The 13,786-nt window shown below is 35.7% G+C and overlaps 1 protein-coding gene across 5 annotated transcripts in view; it reads right to left on the bottom strand.

Moving 5' to 3' along the window:
• Positions 1-772: 772 nt before the first annotated feature.
• The window catches only part of LOC134530772 (baculoviral IAP repeat-containing protein 6), a 328,951-nt gene continuing 315,937 nt past the window's right edge, over positions 773-13,786 (bottom strand). For 4 of the 5 annotated variants that reach the window (XM_063365948.1, XM_063365949.1, XM_063365946.1 and 1 more), the window contains exons 61-63: positions 8,218-8,406; positions 2,238-2,369; positions 773-1,506 (exon numbers count right to left, since the gene is read on the bottom strand). In XM_063365948.1, the coding sequence (XP_063222018.1) occupies positions 1,303-1,506; positions 2,238-2,369; positions 8,218-8,406 (525 nt within the window). In that variant the 3' untranslated portion in view covers positions 773-1,302. Of the gene's footprint in view, positions 1,507-2,237; positions 2,370-6,772; positions 8,407-13,786 lie in introns of those variants that run through there. The other variant, XM_063365950.1, reaches the window with a different exon arrangement.

Genomic DNA, 13,786 nt, shown 5'->3' with positions numbered 1-13,786 from the left:
GTAGGTGGCAGAATTTCAATATATTTTTTTTTCTCTATCCCATTCATGTTTCCCACAGGAAAAAGTTTCCCTCCCTGAAATTTCCAGAATTAAAAAATTCTTTCCCGCACAACACTAGCTATTTATAGTCATGCTAATACATGATTATTGAAATGTTTTAGTGTATATAAGTGTTAAAACTATTTGGATTATAGAGTAAGAAATATAAATATGGGTATTATTTCTATGTACAAGAAGTATGTATTGAGGCAGTTATGACTCATATTTAATGAAGGCACATTATTCAATTTACTGAAATAACATTTATCTTATAAATTCTTGGTTAATGTGTTTTTTCATGTAAACTGACCTATTTATGTGGTACTGATGTGATGAATGTAGATGCAAATTCTATACCACAGACCTGTGGGTAAAATTGTTTTATAATGTCCCCCTTTCAATTTATACTTGCTTAAGAGTAATAAAGCATGGACTAAATGCATAAATATAACATACTAAATATATAATAAATCGTGATTTGTCGGAAACCTTTCCCTAATTTTTCTGCTTACATCCAGCTATAAATAAATGAACATGCACTTAAATTTACCTTTTCCTGAGTACCTACTTCTTTCTTCTAGCGACTTCTTTGGTCTAGTTTTTTCTTCCTTTTGAGGTTATGCCAAAAGTAATACACAAGTGAGAGCCAATTTTGGCGATATTCTACCTCTCTCAAGGAATGGGAGGGTTCTAAAAAAAATTGTATTATTCCTAAAAATTAAAACACCACAAATTCTTGCTTTGGTTTTTTATTACTATGGGCTTTACAAGTCACTGTTTTTCCGAAATACATCAATTATGTTTAGTTAACAATTCCTTCCTGTATGGGCTAAATGCTATGTAGCGATTGATATAACACAACCAGTTATGTTCAACAAGGACAACAAAAATCTTAACTAGCATTTTTATTAAAAAAAAAAAAATATCATGGGTGGTACCCATAAAAATGCAATTGATGCTTTATCTTGGAGCTTGTCGTCAGAATGAAAATATTCCTCCTGGATTTCTTCAGAAGCATCGTCCAACCATCCGAGCAAAGCCGGGTGTAACCACAGAATAAAATACTTATTATTTATATATTTACATTGCGCACTCACAACTCAAGACAGACGGAAAAGAAAACGACAGACATAAAGTCCGCTCGCTGCAAATGCTTTCTTTTTGTACAATCTAAAAACTTTTTCCAGTAATCTGCAAACATTGCACTATGCTTTGAGGTGATAAAAAAAGTTCAGTTCTGTGATGGGGTGGTTAAACGACTGCTCACTCACAGAACTTGGAGACCATCTTCTCCATTTCACTGTCGGAGCAGAGATCGGCCTCTAGGGGGGTGCGGGGGGGAGCGGCAGGAGTGTCCGGGGTCTGGCTGGGGCCGGCTGCCGGCGGCCACGCGGTGCTGGCCAGGTCCTCGAGGCCCTCCGGCACTCGCAGCTTGGCCAGCTCCTCCTTGAGCTGCGAGAAGTGCCGCTGCAACACCCCATACTGTGCTGCACACTTCCTGACCACAACCCTAGTTTTCATTATTTCGCTTTAAAGTTGTATACGATGGCTCAAACAACTGCAGGGAAAAGTTCCTACAATTTACCTTCCTCAAAAATTTAAATAGCATTCCCTAATTACTATCTACATATTTCTGTATCAGCAGACCAATGGAAATTTATTCCTGTAACATTTCTTAGTCCCAAAAAAGAGATGGAACCACTTGCAGGAGGGCTGGGGGAGTCAAATTCCTTAAAAACTGGATGGATAAGAATGGGTGGCAGCATACGATACCTATCCATCCAAGCATTAGCCTGCCTACATTTTTCAGCTTAAATGTTTGGGCTTCAGACAAACTTTTAAGACGTGACTGTACATTTAATTTAAAGAGGATGCAGGTGAGGTAGCATGTTTGACCATTTTATTGCTGGAAAAGGCATCAGTCATGCTAATATCATAAATACTTTTTTCCACTTTTTTATACAAGTTAACCTCACCTGTTGATACAGTTGCATACCAAAGCATGGACTACTATCGTAACAGCACCCACAGAGAAAATATTCAATACAAACTTGTTACCTCGTTTCAAAATAACTTTTTTTACAGCAAAAATGTTGGTTTATACAAGATTAAGAAAGTTTGGTTTTTCAAATCCATTTCAATACAAACAGGAATATAGTAATCATAACTTCTCAAAAATAAAGCCAACCAAAACTTACCGTGAGTGCCATGGCATTCATGGAGATGGCACGACCAGTGCGTTTGTCCCCACACTGGCTCATGTCTGCAATCCAGCCTTCAACCTGAGACACTATCTCCTGTCGCTTCATCCAGAAGTGTGTGTGTATTACCTGCCAGACACAGTTATTGGTGAAAACAGCTATAAATGCAGTATTACAGCACCACAAATATGCAATATGCAAAACTGCCAATATGAATTTACAGTCAACTCCCAATTAACCATGGTAATGAAGGGGCTCAAGGGTGAAGACAATTCAAAACACTGGTTGACACAAAGCTAAACTTTGCGTAAACTGGTGGCGTTTGCACGTCATATCGTGGTCAAAATATCTTTGCTTGATTCAAGACCTGGGCCTCTGCATTCCAATTCAAAAGCTAATGTTCTTGAAGGTAGGCACTTCCAGTACAACCCTATTTCATTTGCATTATAAATTTGTTCTAACTGGAGATTTTCTTTAGAAAAAATTCTGAGTAATGTTTACAAAATTACAACCCCACAATTTTTCACAGTTTAGAGCCAATTCAAGTATACTGCACCACTGTTTCTATAGTTTTAGCCAGCCTGAAGATGCATTAAATGCTCCCTAGGGTCCTAATACTTAAAAAAAAAATTATGACTGGGCCATCATGAACTTCAATCTAGTCAGTAGCAGGGAACTTGCACGCACAAACTCAAAGCATTCGTCTGCCGGTGGAACCTGCAGTTGGAATCATATTGGAATCACGGCTTCCAAGTGAGAGCATAATGCATCATGTTCAAGTATTGGAGACAAAACTGGAAGTATTACGGCATGCAGAATGACATGAAGGCCAGACACGTTGGTCGCACTTTAATTTTAAGCAAGTCAACTGTGCCCACAATCGTATGAAATAATGACTCAATCAAACATTTATGCAAGTCTGATGCTGTTGGTTGTACTAACAAGAATATATTTGTATATTTGACATTAGATACTGGAACAGAATTGAAAAGATGAATTATATGGAAAAGGGTGTTAAATGAATGGTGCAATGAACGAAAAAAGAAAAGAAAAAATAATATATATTTCTATATCTTTAGTTATGCTTTATTCAAAGTAAGCAACAGCAGTCTATACTATACAAACATGGCTGAAGGCCTACAGAGAAACATCACAAGGTAATGTATACAGCAAAACCCCTTATTTGCACTTTTCATGGGGACAAAGTAAAAAAGTGTAAAAAGCGGGAAAGTGTAAATAAAGGGAAAAGTAAGAAATACGTTAAAGTTAATTAAAATACAGTCGCAACCTGCAGCGTTCATAACAAATGCGGGCTACATTACATATACGCATTGCACCACAGTAAAAAAAAAAAAAAAAAGGGCAGCAAATTGGAAATTTACCGTCAATAGCGCGCCGTGCGCGGAAAAAGGTCATCCTACTCAATCAGCTGTTATGGTGCGGCGTAGCCGCCAGCTGGCTCTCTCTATTGTCTGAGCTGCGCATGCGCAGTATAACTCACTCAACGCTCCGCCCAGACTCGTGACGTTCCATCAGCAGCCAGCCAATAGATGCGAGCTTAGCGGAAAAAATATAAGCTCCACCTCCCGTGTACCAGTTTTGTCCAGTTCTAATACCAGTTTATTGGTATACGCACCAGTTTTCTCGCTGCCGTGACGTGTTCAAGTTTACGTTCATCTTGATGTCTTGATACCAATAATTAATTATTTACGATCCCCAGATATAAATGGTTAGTTTAAAAAATATGCGTCAACTGTACAATACTTCCGAAATTATAAAATACGTTTAAAACAGTTACTAAGACTCCGCTCATTTTATCTAGTGAAGTTTATGTCTCGTACCAGTATTTTGGCTAAGTTGTGACATAAATATAGCAACAAAACGTTTATACATTCGTGAGTTTACGTTTTTCCCGAGTAAATTTTAGATTGTCTCCTGCTATAATTACTCGGACTTTTACACGCCTAGGCTTAAATTATTATATGTTTAGAAATAAAAGCAACTTTTCATGTTATAAAATATGTTTATTTTGCAATTTAAAATGTTCACTGCCGACTATAAAAGTTACGTTTTTCACAATGATTTTAGGCCTACTATCGTTGTTACGTGACGTAAATAGCGGGTTGGATTAGATTTTTGAAACGTAATTCGCGTGAAAGTATTGTATTGGATTAAATGGGAACCAAACGGGACCTGAAGAATATAGTGCAAATAACTTGAAGAAGTAAATAACGGTAACGTAAATAAGGGGTTTCACTGTATATGTACAGGGTGCGGCGCGGAAACTTGCTGATTTGTATTTCGTGTCAGATGAGATGGGGTCGGGAAAGGGTGGGGAGGGACTCGTTCCAAAAGGCAGTCCATGATGTGTTGTCACCCGCCTAGTCAGTTGCTGCCATGCGTTAGACCAACGAGCAGCGCGCGTTTGCCGCCGAGGCTTACTTTTCTAACGGCCGTTTCCTTATCGCCACTCAACGAGTGTTCCGTATTCGGTTCAAAACTGGTCCTGCAGGTCCAGTTACTGGTCGGCAACCAATTGTTGCATGGGTGGACACATTTAGGGCGAGTGGAAGCGTGACGGAAAGTGGGACAGGAGGTCCGCGGACTGTCACTACCCCCCGAAGACATTGAGAGAGCTAGGCGGTCATTTTTGCGCTCTCCACGGCATTCACCACATAAACACGCCACTGCTCTGGGGATTCCGGATTGCGGTGTAAGACGAATTCTTCATAATGAACTGAACTTTCACCCCTACAAAACAGTTGTGACACAAGTGCTTGGTGAACGCGATTTTATTGCTCGCCAAAATGCATGTGAAGTGCTTCGTGAAAACTTGATTCACGACGCACTCGTGTTCTTCAGTGACGAGGCTCACTCTCACATTTCGGGGAGTGTAAACAAGCAAAAAAACGCGTTACTGGAGTGATAACAATACGCGTTAACTTCATCAGCGGCCACTTCACTGCGAACGATTGACTGTGTGGTGTGCAGTGTCAAGAGTGGAGAAAATTGGTCTTTTTTTTTTTTGAAGAAAATGAACGCGCAGTTCACGGTGACTGCAGTTCGTTACACAAAAATGATTGAAGAATTTTGTCTGCCTGCACTTGCAGAAATGAATGTTGGGGATGTCTGGTTTCAACAGGACGGAGACACGGCACACACTGCGCGATGTTCAATGGATCTTTTGAATCAACATTTCGCAGAGCACTTATCTCATTGAGAGGCGACCTTGTATGGCACGTCCGTTCCCCCGATTTGGCTCTGTGTGACTTTTTTATTATGGGGTTATCTGAAATCAATTGTTTACAAGGACCCTACCTCATCTGAAAAACAACATACGCCATGCTATTGACCCGTCAATATGCTTGAAAGAGTTGCACAGAACTTCAGAAATCGGGTAACTAACTCATTGCATTGATTATGGGGGCCATCATTTGATGGACGTCATCTTTAAAACTATATAATGGAAAAATTTCAGGTGATATAGATATATATTACAAGAAAAATTAAATTATAATTATACCTCTACTACCTACTTTATTTTTTATTGGTCTTTCAGATCAGCAAGTTTCCGCGCCACACCCTGTATTATGATATTGGGCTTTTAACTTTACGTATTGATTTATGATCCATACTAATAATAATAAAAACTTGGTTTTACATTGCAGATTTTAAAAAAGTTTAGCTTCTAATTTTCATATTTATAACTTTCTCATGACCTAAGGAACCCATTTAATGTTTCAGTTGCTGCTTTTTGTTTAACTTTCAACATAGGTATGTAGAATTGTTTACTGTACATATTTTAAGTATCTTACAATGAAATGTTGAAGCATTTGATCAATGTTATTATGCTTGATATGCACTTAATTGTTACATGTGTTTTTTTTATTTTGTAATGATGATAAAGATGAAATACACTATTTTTAATGACAAAATTGGCTTTTTTTATATCATAAAATCTTGGCTCTACTGATTACACTGTATGTTATAAGAAACCTCAATGACAAGAATGATATATATGTGAATGCACAGAAAACAAGCCAAAATCAGGTGATGTGAAAAAAACAAAAACACAGAACAGAAAATTCTGTGGAAGAAATATGTCAAAAAATTATTACAGCACAGACAGATACAGTGGGCTGACAATGACGAGACAGTAGCAACAAAAACAGTAAATTAACACAAAAAAGATCTCGGGCAACACAACAACAAACAGAATTATCTAACGATGATACCAAACAGATAAAAAGGACAACACATCAGTCTGTCTGTGCCTGAGGATGAGAACAAATCTCGGTTCCCGAAACATCGCAACGGTTGTCTTATGAAGCTTACTGTGTTCGTCTGTGCTGTCAGGAATATCTGTTTTGTCACACCGCTGGGTTTGTTTGTGCATCTGTGTTGTCATGTTGTCTAAGGTCTTTTCTGTCTTGTTTTCTGTGCGTTTGCATATTTATATTTATTTTAATGGCACAAAGTGGTGTTATTTTCCCCAAATATTGTGCACATTTATGTCAATTTTTATAGATAGATTTATTCTTTCTTTTTAAACACTAATAGAATTACTTAATTTTTACAGCACTGTAGCTTATTTTTTAAATTTATTTTCCTCCTCTTATTTATTTTAAACCAATTTGAGGATAATTTATTAAATTAAAGAGGAAATTTAGCACTTACAAAAGCAAGCTTGTGCATGAGTGCATCTACTTAATCTACATTCAGTATGTACAAAGTTATGCAATGCTCAGCAAAATTATATCTATATATACTCTAATACAATAAAAATGGCATAACTGCAAATCTTGCTAAAGAATGTAAAATTTGATGTTTCTGAGATTTTATTTGGTAGAACTTGAGAAGGAACCAAATACAGAGATAATTTTTGAAGATTTTAGAATGTAATTCAGTCACAAAATAATTTTACCATGTTACTAGAGGTTTGGTGTACATTTAAAACCTCTATCCAACTTACCTATTAAAAATGTGTGCAAGCAAACATGTGCAGCCTTTGCTTTAAGTAAAACTAACCTCAAAAATGTGATAGGTGCAAAAATAAAAAATCCACCTAACCTGTAAAGTTGCCAAGACCATAGAATATATATAAAAAACACTGCTTAGTAAATCACTCAATTTTTTTTAACAATTTCTTTTCAAAGTTCTTAACTGTTCATCCTGCCTGAGGTCTGACATTTTTGAAGACCAAGTCATGAGCACAGGCTTAATGAACACTAGTAGAAAGTACAACGCAATAATAGCGCAAGTTCCTTGCTATCTTTAATATATGCTGGTAACAAAATGTATATACTTTAATTGCAATTATTTATAAATGTAACAATCTTAAACACATAAACAAACAACAAAATACACAGAAGAATCTAGTATCCATAGAATCACATGCACAAAAGAAGCACTCCTTACTCAAATGGTTGCTAGCCATAAACAAAATACAGCATAGAGAACTCAAAATACTCTATCAATTGTGTAGCTTTTAGCATTTGGTTGCTTGCATTCACGTATTTTAGTATTGAAGCATATTATCTTGGGTGACATTACAGTGTTTTTATAACAGCAAATAAGGACAGATAAAAAAAAAATAGTTATAAAAATAATGTATACAGACATTTTCCCTCACTTTCTTGCAATTTTTGACCCCTACATACATTACATACATTACATACATTACACACATACACACATACACACACACACATTTAAGTGTAACTTTGTTTTCCATGTCAATTTTGCAGTAATTTGAGTAGTTGGAGGTGAATTCTTAGTATTTTATAAAAATGTAAAAATTTGTGTCTTCAAAAAAAAAAAAATGCATGAAAACTTGCCATCTGCAAATGTGATAAATGCATGTCCCTATAAATTACCATTGCATATACATTATGTATGTTATTCTAAATTATGTTAATTTCAAAGGCGGCTAGCATAAAGTTTGAGGTAGGCCTGGCATACAAGCAGTGTTACTAACCTCCTTGAAGCAAGGGCAAGGATTGCGTATCTGCTCCAGCATGGCCCACTTGACCGTTGCCTGGCAGATGTTGGAGTTGTACTCCCGAGAGCTCTGGTTGCCTGAGGGCGTGCCCCTCGACCGCTCGTACCCAGGCTCGTTGAAGTAGGGCTCGGGGACCAGGATCAGAGACTGAATGGACACCAGCACCTGGACATACAACACAGATGAGTTGGCTTCACTAGCACATACAAGAAAAGACCCTGTAACACATTTCTGGGACTTTTTCCCTCAAAAATTTAGGATTTTGCGTGTGAATGTGAGTGTGCGCCTGCATGCATGTGTGGCTGTTTGCGTACCTATTTTGATGGGTATTATTCTGATGTTTTAAGTGAGAAAATCTTAAGAAACATTGTGTTAAAAAGGTTTTACTACTGTATGTATTGCTGTGAATAAAATTTATCCACTAAAATGTATTAATATTTTAAGTCACATTCATTCTACAGGTTAATTATTATGGCACAAGTTCGAACACTGCATTTCAGAATTAACAACACTCGTAACTAAATTAATAATTAGATGACATTTATATTTTCAGATTTCTTGTTATTTCGAAACATTTGTACACAAATATCATGCTAAATAAATGACATTCATTGAGATAAATATATTAAAAGATTATGTAATTGTGATTTAAGTTTTGTTAAAATTATTTTTAAGTTCATGATTTTCGTTGCATTTCAGTATTATATGATGTATTGGCAACTTTACAGACCTTTTACCCCCTTATAAAGATGAAACTGAATATTTTCTATTCTGATACAATATTATTATTTTTTTTAAAGTAAAGGTTGGGCTACATTAGAAAGAGAACATGCACACATGCATGGAAGTTGAATGTATGTACACAAACAGATAGCAAATACTACAGTGAAAAATAGCACACACAAGAAAACAGCGTCCAACTTCTAACTTTTCTGTGTGTTGTGTGCCGATTTCTGTTTGCATTCAATCAGCATACATAGCTAAAAATTGTTTTAATAAGTGCGATTGTGTGAATTTCAAAATTTAAAAGTGAAACTAATTTGAAAATGGTATTTATTTGCAAGGTGAAACTTTGTTCCTAGTCATTAAAAACAAAACGGCAACATTAAAGGTACCGATTTAGGTAACCAACATCTTCCTATAATACTCACTGACAAATTCCAATGTTGTGTACTTATGAGCCAATTAAATAAATATTATTTAAATGCTATTTGTAAGCTATCGAGAATTAGTGGGGTAAGCGAAGCTTTGGAAAGTCGAAGTTGAATAATTTCCTTCCACCGACTCTTCTCGGGAAGGAGGGAAAAGCAGAATACCCTCTTGTATTGCATAATCGTCGCACTCGCGTAGTGATGGGATTTTCGATACTTCGATACCTCGATACCTTTGATACTTGACGGTATCGCAAAGTATAGAGTATCGAAACTGTAAGTTCGATACATTTTTTGATACTGGAATGCTTGTTCATTTGTATTGAATTAAGTTTTAAGTCGCCATCGTACAAAATACAACTAGAATCTCAATGATACGTTCCCGTTTTATACATTTTCCCGTGTCATACGCCAATTAATTTTGGTCCCGCCGAAAGTACTATATTTACAATGGTTTACTTTCCCGGAACATACACATAAAATAATTAATTTCCCGTTTCATACGTTTTTACGAAGCAGAAAAGTCCTAAAATTCACAAATTTTTTGTTGATATATTCCTCCTGATAAATTACGTTAAAATTTCTGATTTTCTTTTTACAAAAGTCTAATTTTTTTATTTCTAATTTAAGCTTGGTGTACACTAACCTTCATTAAAAAAAATATAATATTATAAAGATGACGAACATTCAGCATAAATCAACATAACATATTTTGTGGTATAGAGCATCCCACTCTTAGATTGCAGTATGGAAGTAAATGGGCGCATTCTCTCTCTCTCTAACACACGCCGATTGCCGTTAGCACTGTCCTTGTTTCTTCGTGCGTTGTTGCCAAATATCAAACGAAATTTAAAATTTTAATTTTTGGACCAAGCTTTTTTTCATATTGTATAGAATCAAAATACGCATCAGGCAATGCTTATTTTGAATACTTAACAATATTTTAAGTGTCCGAAAAAATTAAAAAACATAACTTATTCGCTGCGAACTGTTTTGAAGTATTCCGATATGTTTCACATCAAAAAAAGAAAACCTACATGTGTATTTCATTCAGATTTTTTTTATTAGTAAATTAATGCCTTAGGACGCCACCAAACAAATGTTAAGACAAAAACTGTACAGGTTTCACTTAAATAATTTTTTTAATATATTGAAATGCATTTTCTCACAAACTGACACATCAAAAAGTTGACCTGCGGAAAATTTTTTTTCTATTAAAGATAGATGGGGGACGAAAGCGAGAAAAATGTTCACAATGAATTGAATTAGTTTTTAAAAGCAGCTCCATCTCAATTGCTTCTACAGTTTCCGTGGAAATAGCTGTTAAAGATGTGTCTTATCAGTACAAGAGCGCGCGCTGCCGTCGTAAGAGGAAACAGGGTCGTGTGTTTAGATAAGTGGGGTTCTGTCCTACAAGCAATTTCAAATACATGGCTTCCTTAGTCAACAAAAAATATTATAATCGATTCTTGAACATAATATTTAAAATGTATGAAATAAATACGAAGGAATTTAATAGCGATCATGGTACAAAATTTTGAATTATTTTTCTATCCTTCTCACCAAGCATCTTATCAAACATTGTTTTAGACAAAGTTTTGGAAAATAATTATGATATTATTACAAACAATTTAAACAGATTTGATAAGGTGTCTACTAAGGCAGTTACGTTTTTTTGTCCGGTGAAAATTTTTTTTGAACCCATGCAGTTATGGCTGGTCGTATCAAAAATGTATTTAGAAAACATTTTTCGGCATTAGGTAATCCGAGTTATCATACGTTAAAACGGATTCGATATTATTCATATTATGGGAGTTGTTGCGATTTTTCTGTTTTTCAAAAATCTTCCCCATTTCGAACCAATTGTTCGGATTTTTCCCATAACTTACTCGACCGAGAATTTCCATTACTGTATTTTATTTATCATTTTGGACATGACTTGTCCAAAAATACAGCATTTATCGGGCCCATGAAAATGTGATATATATATATATAAAAGAAATCTATAAGAAAATTTCGTCTACAATAGGTAGTTTATATTTGAAATTTACATAAAAATGGCATTATTACAAATTTATATGTGTAATAGTATAAAATATTATAAATTACGATATGATTTCTTAAAATGCTTCTTGTTCGATCCAAATTACAAAGACACGCATCTCCTGAAATTCGAAATGTGTTAAGAGATTTGCCAACAGCGCGCGCCATAAGCCGTGTACTGCAATCTAAGAGTGGGACGGGCTATAGACATAACCTAACATTTTTAATAAGTAAAACTTTTTAATAGGACATCAAAAAAAAAAATTCGAATGTGAATTAATTTACCTATCTACATTACAAAACCCGCTGACTGCAGTTGCTGTTTTCTTGGAAGAATGCTGCTCGTCAGAAGAAACTTTAGACTTTTTTTGGGGTGGTTCTGGGTCATCTGGGTCGTCATTATCTTTTCTCCATTCGGAAAACTCAAACGACGTTAGCCTGCTCATCGCAAATCACCTCAAGAACAATAATATTGTAAACGTAACGTAAGAAGTTTGGTTATAGAAATTTGCGTCGGAAAAAAGAAAACACGAGAAATAATGATGGCTGCCGCGACTACGCTAGTCAACTTAGTACCGTACTGTAAAATTTACTGGACCAGTACTTTTAATACACAAGATTAAATTAATATTTTCAGTACCCGACTGTTATAACCAAAAAGGCCAAAGAAAATAAATACATCCCAGTAATTTAAAATACGTAATTTAGGTAATCATTTCCTACTGCATTTGTCTCGTGTTAACTTGATCACGTTAGTTTTGCCGAAATACGAGAGTTATCGTACATGCGCTTTAGTCTAACGTATGGGGTATGCAATCTTTGGTGATTTTACAACACTTCTCGTACACGCACTATAGTTAAAGGTATAATATACAATACCTTTGGCATTTGTACGATAGTTTATATTACCTAGTATGACAAATGCATACAAAATTCTCTAAAGTAAACAAAAAACAAAGCGCACCTATATGAAAAAATGCTATGCAAGTTATGCGACGATTAATAAATCTTTTTTTTATTTTGTCTGCGCTTGAAACTGTTGAGGCGACGATTATGCGATAAAAGTCGGAATACTACAAGTAATGGAATTTTGTTGATCTGTTTTGTGAATGGTCTCAAATGGGGGTAATAAAATTAGAAAAAACATATTTTTTTTTAAACGAACGTTTGGTTTTTCAAATATATTTTAGAGGTTTCGAACCGAACGTAAGGGTTCGGTTCGGTTCTAAATTTTAAAATTTCGCCCAGCACTACAATTTTCAATTACTACCTAAAACTCTTATAAACCCACCTCAAATCCCACCTCGGATCCTACGAATCCTCGAATCCATAGGATTCGGTATATTCGACGAATCCAAGATTCGAAAATCCCATCCCTAGTATAAAACGATGTATTTTAAAATAGAAATCTAATATTTATTCGGAGATCACCTCTTACTTATTTAACTAACGAAAATACGTACAGTGGAACCTCATTATTACGAGTACGGGATTCTACGAGACCTTCGTTGTTACGAAAGTTTTGTAATGTACCGTCAGTTTGACTACGTAAATCATAGTAAATTAAACCGATTATCACGAGTGCCTCCTTGTTTGCCCTTTCGTAAGTACGAGTGATTTGAATGGTATCTTCAAAAAAGGAAAAACACAGTCAGTTAAAAAAATAATGTTCATGCAGTAAATGCAGACAGCTATGTGGCTACGCAGGCGCCAGACGGACTGGGTGGAAGGACTGGTGACAAAAAACATGCTCTCTCTCTCTTTCCCTCCCTCTTTCTCTTGACGGCGCCAGTTGCTTCCCCTCCTAAGTCGGCGGAGGGGTAAATCTAAAAATAGACCAGCCAACACCCTTCCTTTCTTCCTTCCTTTGCTCCCCCTTTTTTTCACAGCTTCACATAAATTCCCTCTGTCATCTTGAAGGGCGCCAGTCTTTGTATCAGGCCATTTCTTTCGCGATTAAATCAAAAAGAGTTGTAGATACAAAAAATTCCATAGAGACTTTCTATTTGTAATTTAATTTGCTACAACTTTTATTCGACACGTTTTTTCACTATAGTGCACAGTTTTCAAGTTACTGTGTGAAATTAAGACTGTTTGGACGGACCAGTATCTAACTTGACTTTAATTTTTTTATATTCGGTTATTATGAGTACTCGTTACGAGAATTTTTGCCGCCGTTGTCAGCTCTCGTAGTAACGAGGTTCCACTTAAGTTGTCTGATTTGTAATTTTCTTTTAAAAACGTTTTTAAACTTTATAACCTTCATCTTTTTGTCTGCGTCGCCGCGGTGTACCGCTTACAAAAATGTAGCCAGCGCTCGTTGCAATAATTAATGTTTGGTTATGTTGCTT

Source organism: Bacillus rossius, chromosome 3, assembly GCF_032445375.1.
Source record: "Bacillus rossius redtenbacheri isolate Brsri chromosome 3, Brsri_v3, whole genome shotgun sequence".
Classification (NCBI taxonomy): domain Eukaryota; kingdom Metazoa; phylum Arthropoda; class Insecta; order Phasmatodea; family Bacillidae; genus Bacillus; species Bacillus rossius.
This window is presented reverse-complemented; position numbering and strand designations above follow the sequence as displayed.